We start from the raw sequence: 17291 nt of genomic DNA, 5'->3' as shown, positions 1-17291 counted from the left end.
GATCAAACCCACATCTTCTATGTCTCCTGCATTATAGGCAGATTCTTCTTGTTAAAAAACAGAAATATATCATTTCAAAAGGAGATTTTGCTTTTGTATGAAATCTTCCTTTCGAGGTAAAAAAAGATGAAACTGACAAGCTTTATTACAAACACTTTATCAAGTGAAATTTATGTAGCCATCCCATTTTTATAAAAGAAAATTAAAATATATAACTGTAAATGCATGGAATAAGAGTAAATGACCAAATCACAACTATATTAATGTTTCCAGGTAGGTGGGTTTATGAAGAATATTTTCTTTTTTTAAAAAAGAATCTATTGATTTTATAATAAAGAAAAAGTATCATCAATATCGCATGCCTTCATTTACTGAAAAAGAGGGCATTTTGTGGTGCTAAGGGACTCAAGGTTGATACACCATGGCCTCTGAATCACGGGCTCCATCTATGGGGGAAACACACAGAGAAGGTCAGAGTCCTCTTAGTCCTGGGCAAGAGGCACCTTCACAGAGCAGAAAGCAGCTGGTGCCTCGGGGAGGACCAGAGAGAAAGGCTTCAGAAGCCTGGATTTATTCTCTGAAAAGCCCTGCACCAGTGAATCAAAGGAAAAATCACCACCGACCGAGAACAATAACAATAGAGGCTCCAGTCTCCTTGGTCCTGACGGCAGTCCAGCTGCTAGAGAAGGTGGACATGCTGCCATCTAGTGGTTGTCATGAGAGGCAGGGAAAGACAGGTAACCCTGACCTCTCAGGTTCACCCCCGCCCCCAACCTCCCTACTGCCCTGTGGGCCTTGCCTTCCCCCCGCAGCTAGTGAGAAAGGCCCTGCCCTGAATCTGCTGAATCAAAATCTGCATTTAAAAGGCTCCCAAAGGATTCACGTGCATGTTAATGGAAGTTCTTATTTAGAGAACAGCAGAAATCTTCACCGAGACCCTATATTTCTCAGGCTTTCTCACCTACATGCAAAAGCCACCCAAAGATAACCATCTCCATTTTCATCAGAATGGGGCACAGTAACCGCCAGAAAGAGCCAAAGGTGAGAACATCTTTTATCCTAGCCTATATCCTAGCTGTTCATCTGGGCACACAAGCTAGTGTCCTAATGATGCTTTACTCAGGACCACAGATGTGAAAAACGAAACCATCAAGTGGACTTCCTGGTGGTACAGGGGACAAGAATCTGCCTGCCAATGCAGCGGACATGGGTTCGATCTCTGGTCCAGAAAGATTCCACATTCCTCAGAGCAACTAAAGCCCCTGCACCACAACTACTGAGCCTGTGCTCTAGAGCCCGCGAGCCCGTAGGTCTCACCACCTCCTGAAGCCCGTTCACCTAGAGCCTGTGCTCTGCAGCAAGAGAAGTCACCATAATGAGAAGTGCACGATAGGCTTGTGCACAGCAACGAAGCCCCAGCACAGCCAAAAATAAACAAACTGTTGTTGTGGTTTAGTTGCAAAGTTGTGTCGGACTCATTTGTGACCCCATGGACTGTAGCCCACCAGGTTCCTCTGTCCATGGGATTTCCCAAGCAAGAATACTGGAGTGGGTTGCCAGGCGATCTTGCCAACCCAGGGATCAAACCCACATCTCCTGCATTGGCAAGTGGGTTCTTTACCACTGAACTACAGGGGAAGCCCTAAAAATAAATAAATGAAGTTTTTAAAAAACCCATCAAGTTAAAACTCAGGTCAGGAGCAAGGGTACCAACCCCCTAGGTAGCATCTCTTCCTAAAAATAATGCTTCCATTGTGCCCACTAATGTGTGAATGGGGAGAGATTAAAATCCATATAATCTTCATTTTTATGAAGATCTACCTTCATTCCCATGGCCCCAGGCCCTCCTTCTGCCCTTCCCTCCCACTGTCTTCTCAACTACTACTCTGCACAGAAAACCATTCTGGGTTAAAGTCTAAAATGACACTGTCCGATACAGAGGCCCACTAACTTAATTACATAAAAATAAAGTTAATAAAATTTCAGTTCTTCAGTTGCTTCTTGTTGTTGCTCAGTCGCTCAGCTCAGCCACGTCCGACTCTTTGCAGCCCCATGGACTGCAGCACGCCAGGCTTCCCTGTGTTTCACTGTCTCCCAGAATTTGCTCAAACTCATGTCCACTGAGTCAGTGATGCCATCCAACCATCTCATCCTCTGTCGCGCCCCCTTCTCCTCCTGCCTTCAATCTTTCCCAGCATCATGGTCTTTTCCAATGAGCTGGCTCTTTCACATCAGGTGGCCAAACTTTTAGAGTTTCAGCTTCAGCATCAGTCCTTCCAAGGAATATTCAGGACTGATTTCCTTTAGGATTGACTGGTTTGATTTCTTTGCTGTACTAGGGACTCTCATGAGTCTTCTCCAACACCACAGATCAAAAGCATCAATCTTTGCTGCTCAGCCTTCTTTATGGTCCAACTCTCACATCCATACATGACCACTGGAAAAACCATAGCTTTGACTAGACAGACCTTTGTTGGCAAATAATGTGCTTTTTAATATGCTGCCTAGGTTTGTCAAAGCTTTTCTTCCAAGAAGCAAGCATCTTGTAATTTCATGGCTGCAGTCACCATCTGCAGTGACTTTGGAGCCCAAGAAAATAAAGTCTGTCACTGTTTCCACTGTTTCCCCATCTATTTACCATGAAGTGATGGGACTGGATGCCATGATCTTAGTTTTTTGAATGTCGAGTGAGTGAGTGTGTGTGTCTGTGTGTATGTGTTGGGGGTGGAGGGGTCAGTTTTCCCCCTCAGGTGGTGAGGAAAACAAACCCCAGTGTGGCCAGGTGGAAGACAGCCTATTCAAAATGACCTAAGCACCCAAAATGACTTAGACACAGTCCAGACATCACGGATGTTCGTGCCCCCAGAGAGGAACTGGGCCTCTAGTACTCATCTTATCCAAGTTCCTCTGACCTTTGCTCTCCCTCCTTTCACCTGAAAGATTTTTTTCCCCACACCTGAAAGCGTGCCTGATCATTCCTGGGGAAATTAAATCCCAGGAGATAAGAGGAAAATAGTCTTCCAGACCCAGGGGAAAACGATAGAAACAGTCCCCCATTCAAGTTATGTTTCTGTGTCTAAGACCTGCCAACAGTCACATCCTCTTTCAGGGCCCCTTCCCAGTAGTACAGGTGCCCTTCTAGACGGCCTCTATGTGCTCAAAGCAACAGGAAAAGACTACGTTTCGCCACTTCTCTGACCGTTTCTTTGTTTTCTTAGGAGGGCTTGCCTGCCGTGCCATGTCAAACTTCGAAAAAATACATGCCTGTGCTTTTCTCCTTCCTTGTGAATCTAACATAGGGAAGATCCACTTAAAAATCCAAAGGAGGATAACAAAGGGAGGGAGGGCTGGGTGAAGGAATCCTGGATGCCTGTTAGCCCACACCCGGCAGAGCCCCACTGGTTTCTATCTCAACGTCTGAAAGATGCTCAGTCCTCATTTTATCCACTTGATGATGATTCCCCTTCTGAATACCTGACGAGGCCTAGGAAGTACTGAACTCCTTGAATCCATAACTGCTAACAGGATCCACGGAGTTTTCAATCAATGGCAGAAAAAGAAATGATCCTCCTGAACATAAAACAGCCAAGAAATCCTATCCACTCTATGACCACAGACTCTAGCATAACAACAGCAACAACAAAGATAGCAGCAGGCGCGTTTTCCTGCTTCTTAAAGGAAGGGGGCTGGGATACATATATACGCACACAAGTTTTTAAAGGAAAAAATGAAAAGAAACAGAACCAGATAGAGTTCTTAGAAATTAAAACTGAGTTTCAAATTTAAAAATGCAATAGACAAGCTAAATTATAAAAGGAAAAGCTAAAGTCCTAGTTAAAGATCTGGAAAGAAAAAAGAAAAAGAGATAGAAAGCGTTAAGGAAAGCAGAGGAGAAGCTCATCTATGTGAAAGTGCTGGCAAAGAGACAGTGGAAGGAAACAGAAGTGATAGAAGATCATTTCCCTGAGCTAAAAAAAGTTAGACTAAAAGGGATCATAAGGTGCTAAGCAAGAAGAATGAATAAGATACAGTCCAGGGAAATTCCAGAACTCTAAGGACAGGAAATTCTAGAAGGGACAATAAATAAGACTGACATTTCTTCCAATCAGTAATGGAGGCGAGAATACAAAGTTGTGAGGAACGAGGTTTTACAGCATATTTCACAAACCCAAGAGATCACAGACTGTCACACACCAGAAAAGGCTGCCGTTAAACTGTGACACATCACTGATCATGAAACGCAATCCAATTCAAAGATGGCAAAATGTGGGGGGAAAGTGCAACTGAGGATCGATGAAATACAAGGCCTAAATGCAGACCAATTCTCAGTCTAAGGACAGAATAAAGACATTTCAAAAACCCTATAAGTCTACTATGCACATCTCCTCACTGAAAAACTTACTGGAGTTGGTACTTAGCAGAGCAAGAAAGAAATCTAGACAGACAGCATGAGTCACAAGTGCTGCATGTGAGTGCAAGAACTGAAAAAAGCATACGTGTGCTGGGGCTACAGTCTAAATAAAAGTCTAAACAAACCTAAAATCATTTGTGTGTACTTACACACCTGTACACACACACATAGACAATGATGTGTTTGTATGCTTCATCAAACTAGGATGCTTAGAGAGTATAATATTTCAAGAGCAAAGTTTTGAGGGCATTTGATGATTCTTCTCATTGGGTGCAATATGCTACTAGTTGTAGAAATCATACTTCCATATAAAGGCAATTAATGTTTTTTCAATTTTTAGAATCAGTCTATAGGTGAAGCACAGAAAATTCAGTCTATAGGTGAATTAAGGAACAGATGTAAATGGCACAAATCACTTTACTAGGCAAAATTCAACAAGGGCTGACTTGCTGCGTTTTATCTTTATAGCAGTCAGTCCATAGATGCTATCCAAACGGACAGATTAAGAAATAGAGTTACAAATGTACTTTTAATTGTTGGCTGTGGTTGTTTCTCAGAAGTGGGCTTGATTTTTGTTATCTCCTGTTCTGTCTGGTTTTTTTCTTTTTTACTATGTGCATGCATGGAAAAAAAAAAAATCACGCTTACTGCCCAAGGGTAGACTTGGCCAAGTTCCTAGAATGTAGTAGACACTTTTAAAATAACAGTTGTCTCATTCTGTCTTTCAAAAAAAGCACGCAAGCTTTCCAAAGACTGGGAGGTCTCACTTTCATCTTCATGTGCTAAGACAAGATATACTGATTTGTACCTAATTTCACAGAACCAGTTTTGCCCCTTCGAAAAAGTTAATTCCCTGGAAGCTGTACCTGAGAGGTCCTTAGAACACGCTGCCAGCTTTTCCAAGTGGCTGTTGATTTTGTCAATGGCTCTGAAGTTCTTGTTCCTCTTCAGCACATCCACAGCAGACCGGGACTGTCGATCCACCAGGGTGGGGTCAGCCCCAAAGCGCAGGAGCATCTGTACATCCTCTGTTTGCCCTAGAGCAGGCCAAAGTGAGAAGGAGGGGTTGTCACGGTTTCTTCCATAAGGAGAGGTCCCCATGAGCACACATCTGCCCGGTTCCCAGCCTGAGTGGCCTGGGGCAAAGGAACCAGAGTCCCTCTGTTTACAGAAGCTGAACTGCTGGCCTTGGGCAATCCAGCCGAGTCCCCGGAGCCAGAGTCCTATGTGGAGTGGGAAGGACAATAGCTTTTAAGAGGTTCAGAAGTGCACTCCTCTCTACCTTTCTCCCATCTCCTTGGCAACAAGCAAGGAGAGGGGGATTCTTGTTACTAGGCAACAATTACAGCTGTAAGGATGACAGCAAGCTGTGACTTCAGATTTCTTTATTCCTTAGGGAGGAAACAGAACATACTTCCAAAAAAAAAAAAACAGTCTGGGGACAGGAGAAGAAAGTGGCAATTGTTTTTGCATCAGGGTTTTCTTCCCTGTTTGAACCTTCATTAACCCCACTTCTGGCTGCTGGCTCCATCTGCTGCTTTAACATTTATTTGCCAAGCATCAAGGGGTCTCTGTGATCAGATGCAACTGTTTTCAGAATGTACCAGGTATATTCCTGGAGGTACGAAGACTTATGTGAGCACCGAGAGTTACAAGAATCAGTGCCTAATTCCCAGCTTCCAAACACATGCTTTCTGACAATTCACCACGTTGACAGAGCACCTCTACACCAGACAACATCCTGCTTGTGATGCTATCCTTTCCCATCTCCCCAGTCACAACTGCTCGCCGCTCATCTTACAAAAATAAGGCAAAATTTAAAGTCATACTTCTCACCTATCAAGTATTGCACTGTGAAAGGCAAAATTCTCAGACCCTGAGACTCTCAACCCCTGGTATACACACACCTTCTCCCAGTTATCCATTTAATACTAATCTAAACTCTGCTGTGATGAGACTCTGGAAATGTATTTAACTTCCCAAAGCAGTTGACCTTAAGATGGGGAGATTAACCTGGTCTGATCACATGAGCCCTAAAGGTCAAAGGTCTAGAGGTCAGAGATGGAAGAGCACAGAGATTCAGACTATGAGGGATCTGATGCACAAGAAGTTCTCTCCTGCTGGCTTTGAAGACAGAGGAGGCCATTAGACAAAGAATATGTGTGGTCTGTGGAAACTGACAGCAGCCTCTGGCCAACAGCCAGAAAGAAATCAGGGACCTCGGTCCTACAACCCCTTCATGGATCACAGCCCTGTCATGGCGAATGGTCTTGCATAACTCAGTGAAGCTATGAGCCATTCTGTGCAGGGCTGCCCAGGACGTATGGGTCACAGTGGAGAGTTCTGACAAAACGTGGTTCACGGGAGGAGGGGATGGCAAACCACTCCACTATTTTTGCCACAAGAAACTCGTGAGCAGTGTGAAAAGGCAAAAAGATATGATACCAGAAGATGAGTCCCTCCAGGTCAGAAGGTGTCCAGTATGCTACTAGGGAAGTGGGGTAGGCAATTACTAATAGCTCCAGAAAGAATGAAGAGGCTGGACCAATGCAGAAATGATGCCCGGCTGTGGATGAGATCACCACCCCAAACGTGGTGGTGAAAGTAAAGTCCAATGCTATAAAGAACAATGTTGCATAGGAACCTGGAATGTTAGGTCCATGAATCAAGGTAAATTGGAAGGGGTCAAGCAGGAGCAGGCAAGAGTGAACATCAGTTATCTTAGGAATCAGTGAACTAAAATGGACAGGAATGGGCAAATTTAATTCAGAGGACCATTGTATCTACTACTGTGGACATGAATCTCTTTGAAGATATGGAGTAACTCTCATATTCAACAAGAGTCTGAAATGCAGTACTTAGGTGCAATCTCAAAAATGACAGAATGATCTCTGTTCGTTTCCAAGGCAAACCATTCAACATCACAGTAATCCAAGTTTAGGTCCCAACCAATAATGCCAAAGAAGCTGCTGAAGTTGAACAGTTCTATAAAGACCTACAAGACCTTCTAGAACTAACACCAAAAAAAGCTGTCCTTTTCATCATAGAGAATTGGAATGCCAAAGTAGGAAGTCAAAGAGATACCTGGAGTAACAGGCAAGTTTGGCCCTGGAATACAAAATGAAACAGGGCAAAGGCTGACAGAGTTTTGCCAAAAGAAGGCACTGGTCATAGCAAATACCCTCTTCCGATAACACAAGAGATGACTCTACACATGGACATCACCAGATGGTCAATACCAAAATCAGATTGATTATATTCTTTGCAACAAAAGATGGAGAAGCCCTATACAGTCAGCAGAAACAAGACTGTGGCTCAGATCATGAGCTCCTTTTTGCAAAATCAGGCTTAAATTGAAGAAAGTAGGGAAAACCACTAGACCATTCAGGTATGACCTAAGTCAAATCTCTTATGATTATACAGTGGAGCTGATGAATAGATTCAAGGTGTTAGATTTGGTAGACAGAGTACCTGAAGAACTATGGACAGAGGTTCATAACATTGTACAGGAGGCAGTGACCAAAACCATCCCAAAGCAAAAGAAATGCAAGAAGGCAAAGTGGTTGTCTGAGGAGACTTTACAAGTAGCTGAGAAAAGAAGAGAAGCGAAAGGCAGTTGAGAAAGGGAAAGATACACCCAACTGAATACAGAGTTCAAGAGAATAGAGAGATAAGAAAGCCTTATTAAGTAAAGAATGCAAAGAAATAGAGGAAAACAACAGAATTGGAAAGACTAGAGATTTCTTCAAGAAAACTGGCGATATCAAGAGAACATTTCATACAAGGATGGATATGATAAAGGACAGAAATGGTAAGGACCTAACTGAAGCAGAAGAGATTAAGAAGAGGTGGCAAGAATACACTGAAGAACTATACAAAAAAGATCTTAATGACCCAGATAATCATGATGGTGTGATCACTCACCTAGAGCCAGACATCCTGGAGTATTAAGTCAAGTGGGCCTTAGGAAGCATTACTACGAACAAAGCTAGTAGAAGTGATGGAATTCCAGCTGAGCTATTTCAAATCCTAAAAGATGATGCTGTGAAAGTGCTACACTCAATATGCCAGCAAATTTGGAAAACTCTGCAGTGGCCACAGGACTGGAAAAGGTCAGTTTTCATTCTAATCCCAAAGAAGGGTAATGCCAAAGAATGTTCAGACTACTGTACAACTGCACTCATTTTACATGCTAGCAAGGTAATGCTCAAAATCCTTCAAGTTAGGCTCTAGCAGTATGTGAACCAATAAATTCCAGATGTTCAAGCTGGGTTTAGAAAAGGCACAAGAACCAGAGATCAAATTGCCAACATTCGTTGGATCATAGAAAAAGCAAGGGAATTCCAGAAAAACATCTACTTCCGCTTCACTGAATACTCTAAAGCCTTTGACTGTTGGATCACAACAAACTGGAAAATCTTTAAAGAGATCGTAATACAAGACCACCTGACTTGCCTCCTGAGAAACCTGTATGCAGGTCAAGAAGCAACAGTTAGAACCAGACATGAAACAACAGATTCAAAATTGGGAAATGAGTACAAGGCTGATGTTGTCACTCTGCTTATTTAACTTATACTGAGAGTACATCATACAAAATGCTGGGTTGGATGAATCACAAGCTGAAATCAAGATGGCCAGGAGAAATATCAACAATCTCTGATATGCAGATGATACGACTCTAACTGCAGAGAGATAAGAGAAACTAAAGAGCCTCTTGAGGAGGCTGAAGGAGAGTGAAAAAGTTGGCTTAAAACTCAACAATCAAAAAACAAAGATCATGGCGTCTGGTCCCATCACTTCAAGGGAAATTGATGGGGAAAAAGTGGAAATAGTGACAGATTTTATTTTCTTGGGCTCCAAAATCACTTGAGGACAGTGACTATAGCCATGAAATCAAAAGACGCTTGCTCCTTGGAAGCAAAGCTATGACAAATCTAGACATCATATTAAAAAGCAGAGACATCACTTAGCCAACAAAAGCCTGTCTAGTCAAAGCTATGGTTTTTCCAGTGGTCATGTATGGATGTGAGAGTTGGACCATAAAGAAGGCTGAGCAGCAAAGATTCATGCTTTTGATCTGTGGTGTTGGAGAAGACTCTTGAGAGTCCCTAGTACAGCAAGGAGATCCAACCAGTCAACCCTAAAGGAAACAACCCTGAATATTCGTTGGAAGGACTGATGCTGAAGCTAAGGTCCAATGCTTTGGCCACCTGATGTGAAGAGCTGACTCACTGGAAAAGACCCTGATGTTTGGAAAGATTGAGGGCAGGAGGAGAAGGGGGTGACAGAGGATGAGATGGTTGGATGGCATCACTGACTCAATGGACATGAGTTTGAGCAAGCTCCGAGAGATAGTGAAGGACAGGGAAGCCTGGCACACTGCAGTCCAGGGGGTCACAAAGGGTCAGACATGACTTAGCGACTGAACAACAACAGTCCTACAAACACAAGGAACCCGATTCTGCCACAATCATGGGAGCCTGCAGGAAGGCCCAGAACTCCAGATGAGAACGCAGCCCCAGTCAATACCTTGATTTCAGCCGGGAGAGATTCTGAGCAAAAAACTCAGTCAGATCGCACCGGACTAGTGACCTATAAAATAGTGAGCTAATAAATGAGTGTCATTTTAAGTCACTAAGTTTATGATGATTTGTTACACAGTAGAGAGAACAAATGCAATTACCAAAGTTGCCCCAAAGGTGGTAAAAATGCCTGATTTCCAGAGTATCAACCTAAGGGAAAATTAAGTAGCTGGCAAGCCCCTTTGAGAAGGCACCACGACCCATGATCCTACCTCCTTCCCCCAATTTTTTCTTTTATCTTTCATAACTACTTACAGAAAATTTAATATACTTAGGTTGTTTTAGTGTTCTCTGTAGTAATAATAATTTTGTAATAATTAAATCCAGAAAAAAAATACTTAATCTTGAGTCACAAAATTTTTTTTAATTTAAATCTATATAAGTACTTTTTCTCGAGAAGAGTTATCACTAGGTAAGATTTTCAAGCACAAAATATATCAGAAAAAGCTTTTTTCTGAAAAGCAAGCTGAAAATACAAAAAAAAAAGGGGGCGCATAATTTGATATTTTTGATTATTAAAAGCCATCACGGGATGGAATAGGTAAAGTGGTCAGTTGCGTGGGTTCCCTACACCCGAGTCTGAATGGTGCTGCCACTTACGCTTGGTGAGGTACCCTGGCGAGTGGGCGGCAACCACGTGGAGGACAGTGCAGCCATCCTCATCCTTCTGGTTGATGCGACCTTTCAACTCAGGCTTGTAGTCCATTAACCACCTGAAAAGATGGCTTTCCCCTGAAGGAATGAATGAGTGGTGTTATTTCCAACAGACCAGAAAGCAGCAAAGCAAACCACTGTGCACACCAAGGGAGCCCAAGGGAGCCCAATGGGGCATCCAACATACACTGTCCCTTGCCACACACAGGTGTGGAGACGGAGTTTGTGTGTCGGTGTTTTTTGTTTTTATTTTTTTAAAAACCTTTGGCCACACCACACAGCATGTGGGATCTTAGTTCCCTGACCAGGGATCAAATCTGTGCCCCCCTGCATTGGAAGTACTGAGTCTTAATCACTGGACTGCCATGGAAGTCCCAAAATGTGTGTGTTGAAAGCACAAGTCATAGGAAGTTATTCATAGAAAACTTAAGTTCAATTCCCTAGAAGCAGAGCTGTGCTTAGTTGCTCAGTCATGTCCAACTCTTTGCGACCCTTTGGACTGTAGCCCACCAGGCTCCTATGTCCATGGGACTTCTCAGGCAAGAATACTGGAGTGGGTTGCCAATTCCTCCTCCAGGGGAATCTTCCTGACCCAGGGGTCAAACCCATGTCTCCTGTGTCTCCTACACTGCAGGCAAAGTTTTTACCCACCGAGCTACTGGGGAAGCCCCACTTCCTAGAAGCACAGCCTGTGACAAGGATTCTTGTATGTGTGATTTATTGGCAGAGGGAGCCGGGGAGAAAGAGAGGACGGAAGCAGGGCAGGGGATGGAAGCAAGCAGAGATGTGGCCTCAGCTGAGCGGCCTTCAGCCTCCACCCACAGGGAGCTTGTGGATCAGGAACTGCACCACAGCACTGACCCACCTTGAGGTAGGTGCTCTCCTTCCGTACCCCAGTGGCAGTCAATCCAGAGCTACAGACCCACCCCCAGGGAGGGAGGGGTGTGCCTATTGGCAAACAGCAGCTCACTGGCAAACAAGGCGGCTGTGGTGTAGCAGGAGACGGGGGCACTGGTCATAGAGGACCAGCGCAGGGCACCAACAGCACCCCACTGCATGTCTATAGATAGGACAGAGATTTCAAATTCCTCTCTTAGACTCCTTCCAGTGGGTTCTGAAAAGCCGCACAGTTCTGCCAACTCTGTGGACACCATTTGTCACCATGTCAGAGTTTTCCTCTGAGAAGAGAATCAGGCCTAAATGCGAAGACTTGATCTTATCCACACCTGCCTGTAACCACAGGAACAAACTTAAAAAGTAGACACAGAGAGGGACTGTGACTTTCATACCCAGAGATGCTCCTAATTTGAAACTGGGAGCATTGGATTAGATTGCTTTTATTCAGACTTTATACTTTTAAATAATTTAGTCACCAAAATGTATATACGTAAATGCTCATATGAATTCTCCAATATATGAAATGCATAATTAAAGGGTAAATCTGGCTGAAGCAAAGATGGTGGCTCAGGTCTTTCAGCCCCTGGGCATGCCACTCCTATCCTGAGAAGATGCTACAGCCTAGAAAGGGAAGACAGTGTAGACAAGCCCTCTTGGTTCCTTCTGGCTCTAAGATTGGGTCAGTATCCAACACTGATGCTACATATGCTTGGAAAAAAAAAAAAAACAGGTTTCTATCTAAGGTATAAATGTGGATATTGTATGTGTGTGTGTTTTAATGATAAAAATATTTTAAAATTGATATCCTATAGCCAGGTGGTAAAGGCTAAAAATGCAAAAAAAGTATATATATATATATGAAAACAGGATTACTTAAAAAAAACACACAAGCCAACTGCATCAGCAATAGCCAGTGTTTACCTTGGGATTTCCCCCACATACACATTAGTTGATCCTCTGGTTGAGAGGGAAAAATGAACCCGGAAAAAGACCACGGCTGACTTGGCCAGCAGGAAGAAATTCCACAGCTCCCCTGAGAGCTCTGTCCAGCAAAGGCTGTCTGTCGCAAGGCCCGTTTTTGAATCCCAGGGCCCCAGCCTGCTGCCAGCATCTGTCTGAGAACACAGAATCCTTTCAGTGTGGGCCTCCTGTAGCTGTGAGGTCCCAGGAGAAAGGAAAAGTGGTACTATTTCCTTGCTGCCTTCATATATTTGAATAATCCAATCATTGACTATTCAGATCATCTGAATAGTCCACATCTACACGGCCACATTCTGGTTTCACAGACCCCGAGGTCTGAGCTGGAGGGCAGCGTGGAGGGCGTACCACCAGGAAAGAACTCACCGGCTTGGATGCAGAGGCGCATGAGGGTGTGCAGAGGGTACGGTCCTATGCTCTCCACATTTGCACCCATGCAGACGAGCCACTGCACTAGCGTGGGCACCTGTTCCACTTTCTCATAACGTCCGACGCAGACGTATTTCTAGGGGAAAAAACACACAGGAAGAATTATGGCAGCTGCCACATCAATATGAAACTTCAGACTCTCCTTCCCCATAAAGTTTGGGGTTTTTTCCTTCAAGTTTTATTGAGATATAATAGACATACAGAGCTGTACACATTTAAGGTGTACAGCATAATAATTTGACTTAGGTACATTGTGAAATGATTATTACAAGTTTAGTGAATATCCTTCATCTCATAGAGACACAAAATTAAATTAAAAAAAAATTTTGTGATGATAACTCTTAGGATTTACTCTCTTAACAACTTTCATACATAACACATCACAGTGTAAATTATATTTATCACATTGTACTTATTTATCATCCCTAATACTTATTTATCATATAACTGGAAGCTGGTGCCTTTTGATTGCCTTCGTCCAATTCCCCCTCATCCCAGCCCCCACCCAAAGAGTTTAGAATCAGTAAACCCCTGATTCACTGTGGCCACAGCCTACAATCACCATAAACAACAAATCTGCAGTGAGGCAGCTGAAGGGGAGGGTCCCAGTCACCATTAAGTGGGGAGAGGTCTGACTTGAAACCGTGCATGTCAAGAAGCTGCTGCTGCTGCTGCTAAGTCGCTTCAGTCGTGTCCGACTCTGTGCCCACCAGGCTCCCCCGTCCCTGGGATTCTCCAGGCAAGAACACTGGAGTGGGTTGCCATTTCCTTCTCCAAGGCATGAAAGTGAAAAGTGAAAGTGAAGTCGCTCAGTCGTGTCCGAATCTTAGGACCCCATGGACTGTAGCCTACCAGGCTCCTCCGTCCATGGGATTTTCCAGGCAAGAGTACTGGAGTGGGTTGCCATTGCCTTCTCCGTGTCAAGAAGCTACCTTACCTCAAAGAGACTTTTCAGTGATAAATCTGGGACGTGGAGATTTCTTGGAAGCCGGTCTTTCTTCACTGACAGAAGCAGAAATGACTGATGAAAGGGGAGAAACAGAAAAAGCGGGAACAATTATGTTCTCCACATGGGTTATTAAAACAAAAGTAATCTTAAGCTTTAGGAACTTTAGGAACTCAGAAACAAAAGACAAAACCGGACAGCTTCCAGCCCTGGTTCTTTTTTTTAAGCCACCAGCCAAACTCTTTGGCCTTAACCAGGATAATCCAAGTGTCTCTGTCCGGTGAAATTCCTATTTGTGCTGAGATATGGGTTTTCTCCACCTTTCCTCAAAGCCTGCTGAAGACGGGAGTAGCTGATGGCGGGCAGCACTGGGAGAGCACAGGGGCAGGGAGGTAAAGAAGTAATCTCCTGCAACGTTCTTAAAGCTCAGCGAGCAGAAGAAACACATCCTTTTGAAATAACCCATCCCAATTTATTCTGCAGCACCTTAGTGCTATTTGGGGTCCATGAGACCCTATTGGGGGCTGTGTTGGAGCGGCTCCTATCAGAGTGGGAGCTGACTGTGTACGTACGTCACTTCCAAATCCAAGCCCTACGGTTGACTTAGCAGCTTGAGACTGGCCATGGAAATCGAGAACATTTACACTACCAGTCAGTTCAGTGGCTCAGTCGTGTCCGACTCTGCGACCCCATGAACCGCAGCACGTCAGGCCTCCCTGTCCATCACCAACTCTCGGAGTTTACCCAAACTTGTGTCCATTAAGTTGGTGATGCCATCTAACCATCTCATCCTCTGTCGTCCCCTTCTCCTCCCGCCTTCAATCTTTCCCAACGTCAGAGTCTTTTCAAATGAGTCAGCTCTTCGCATCAGGTGGCCAAAATATTGGAGGTTCAGCTTCAACATTAGTCCTTGCAATGAACACCCAGGACTGATTTCCTTTAGGATGGACTGGTTGGATCTCCTTGCAGTCCAAGGGACTCTCAAGAGTCTTCTCCAACACCACAGTTCAAAAGCATCAATTCTTCAGCACTCAGCTTTCTTTATAGTCCAACTCTCACATCCATACATGACAACTGGAAAAACCATAGCCTTGACTAGACAGACCTTTGTTGACAAAGTAATGTCTCTGCTTTTTAATATGCTGTCTAGGTTGGTCATAACGTTCCTTCCAAGGAGTAAGTGTCTTTTAATTTCATGGCTACAATCACCATCTGCAGTGATTTTGAAGCCCAGAAAAATAAAGTCAGCCACTGTTGCCACTGTTTCCCCATCTGTTTCCCATGAAGTGATGGGACCGGATGCCATGATCTTCGTTTTCTGAATGTTGAGCTTTAAGCCAACTTTTTCACTCTCCTCTTTCACTTTCATCAAGAGGCTCTTTAGTTCTTCTTCACTTTCTACCATAAGGGTGGTGTCATCTGCATATCTGAGGTTATTGATATTTCTCCTGGCAATCTTGATTCCAGCTTGTGCTTCTTCCAGCCCAGCATGATGTACTCTGCATATAAGTTAAATAAGCAGGGTGACAATAGACAGCCTTGATGTACTCCTTTTCCTATTTGGAACCAGTCTGTTGTTCCATGTCCAGTTCTCACTGTTTCTTCCTGACCTGCATACAGGTTTCTCAAGAGAAAGGTCAGGTGGTCTGGTATTCCCATCTCTTTCAGAATTTTCCACAGTTTATTGTGATCCACACAGTCAAAGGCTTTGGCATAATCAATAAAGCAGAAATAGATGTTTTTCTGGAACTCTCTTGCTTTTTCCATGATCCAGCGGATGTTGGCAATTTGATCTCTGGTTCCTCTGCCTTTTCTAAAACCAGCTTGAACATCTGGAAGTTCACAGTTCATGTATTGCTGAAGCCTGGCTTGGAGAATTTGGAGCATTACTTTACTAGCGTGTGAGACGAGTGCAATTGTGCGGTAGTTTGAGCATTCTTTGGCATTGCCTTTCTTGAAGTGGCAAATGCCACAAATTAGGATTTTTTTTTTCCCTCGAAAACCCTATTGTTAAGTCACTGACCCTAAACTAAATCTGAGAGAAGTTAAGCAAATTTTCCTTTTCAGACAGTTAGCACATCCTGAGAGGTCCCTACTGGGATCATCCAGGTACGCTGGCTGGTCCAGGAATTCTAGGCTTGGCATGACCTTGACTGGTGATCCAGACTCAGGATCCACTTCCCTCATGTATGCTCTTGCAAGTGGGCATGGGACCACTGGAACTCAGCCTGTGGCTACATCTTGCTTCCAACTTCTTTCGGTTTGATACCCACATTATTATTTTCTTTTTAATTTTTTAAGTTTATTTATTTGGCTGCACCAGGTCTTAGCTGTGGCGTGTGGGGTTTTCCATCTTTGTTGCCACATGCAGGATCTTTAGTTATGGCATGCAAATCCTTAGTTGTGGCATGTGGGGTCTAGTTCCCTGACCAGGGATCCAACCCAGACCCCTGCATTGGGAGCTCAAGTCTAAGCCCCTAGACCACCAGTGGGTGATGCCCACTCCTAACTACTCACCATAAGCAGGCCCCACAGCCCAGACTCACCCAGATGATCGGTTCAGAGCTCTGACAATCCTGATGGCTGGCTTGGTTTTTATAAGATGTTTTTCCCTACAGTGTTTGGAAGTGGTCTGGGCCCCACTGCTGGTAGGATATGGGGCCACCACTTGGGCTGGACTCCTGGGCCTCCTTGGCTGGCTGGGTGGCAGCCTGCCAGGAGCTGCTGGGCTCCCACTCCCTCCTTTCTCACCCAGGCTCCGGGGCTCTATCCACGTTCATCCCACATGGGGAAGAGGGGAGTAGTAGACAGAACTACTTTCCTGCTAATGATGCCAAGAGCTTCCCACTCACAGATCTACCCTAAATTACTGAATTTCAGAACTTATAAAAATAAAACTAGAAAGAGCTCTTAGTTTACCCATCTTATCAGAAAAAAGATCCTAGATCTCTTGTTACCGGGGCCCTGGATTTCTGATTGCTGATTTCCCAAGAGTCTAGCTTGCTTTCCTCCCCGTCACTGTCTCATCCTCAAGACTATAATATGGGGGTGAGCTTCCGGGAGCCTGTGGCTGGACTTAGGGAGTTCCTATGAACTCCCTGAAGCTACACACATAATTGTGTATGTGTGTGTGCATGTGTGCACGAGTATGCACGAAAAGAGAGTCCCAGTGATCTCATTAGATTCCCAGAAGCATCCATGACCTTCTAAAAAACTGAAGAATCCTGTATCCTAAAGTCACCCTGCCTTCCTGGGTCCAGAGTCCCTTCAGGCTGCACATAGATTTTTCTGGTCTGCACAGCTTTAAAAAGCCTGCCGGCCTTTTCTAACCAAACTCCCTCTCTGGGCCAGCCCACTCTCAGGAGCGATTATAGGCCACCTATAATTGTCATTA

General features: G+C 44.2%; 1 protein-coding gene and 1 long non-coding RNA gene across 8 annotated transcripts in view; one reads left to right on the top strand and one right to left on the bottom strand.

The window, feature by feature from the left end:
• Positions 1-17291, bottom strand: part of TRANK1 (tetratricopeptide repeat and ankyrin repeat containing 1) — a 98388-nt gene that overhangs the window by 47264 nt on the left and 33833 nt on the right. For 5 of the 7 annotated variants that reach the window (XM_024983138.2, XM_002696940.6, XM_059879977.1 and 2 more), the window contains 4 exons: positions 13889-13972; positions 12889-13027; positions 10594-10725; positions 5278-5448 (listed from right to left, as the gene is read on the bottom strand). In XM_024983138.2, the coding sequence (XP_024838906.1) occupies positions 5278-5448; positions 10594-10725; positions 12889-13027; positions 13889-13972 (526 nt within the window). Of the gene's footprint in view, positions 1-5277; positions 5449-10593; positions 10726-12465; positions 12660-12888; positions 13028-13888; positions 13973-17291 lie in introns of those variants that run through there. The other 2 variants (XM_024983140.2, XM_059879978.1) reach the window with 2 other exon arrangements.
• The window catches only part of LOC132343481 (uncharacterized), a 41599-nt gene that overhangs the window by 12649 nt on the left and 11659 nt on the right, over positions 1-17291 (top strand). Inside the window, exon 2 of the long non-coding RNA XR_009492333.1 lies at positions 11375-11518. This is a non-coding gene — a long non-coding RNA (uncharacterized lncRNA). The remainder of the gene's footprint in view (positions 1-11374; positions 11519-17291) is intronic.

This window comes from Bos taurus, chromosome 22 (genome assembly GCF_002263795.3).
Source record: "Bos taurus isolate L1 Dominette 01449 registration number 42190680 breed Hereford chromosome 22, ARS-UCD2.0, whole genome shotgun sequence".
In the NCBI taxonomy this organism is placed as follows: Eukaryota; Metazoa; Chordata; class Mammalia; order Artiodactyla; family Bovidae; genus Bos; species Bos taurus.
The sequence above is the reverse complement of the archived record's forward strand: the minus strand, read 5'-3'. Positions and strand labels throughout refer to the sequence as shown.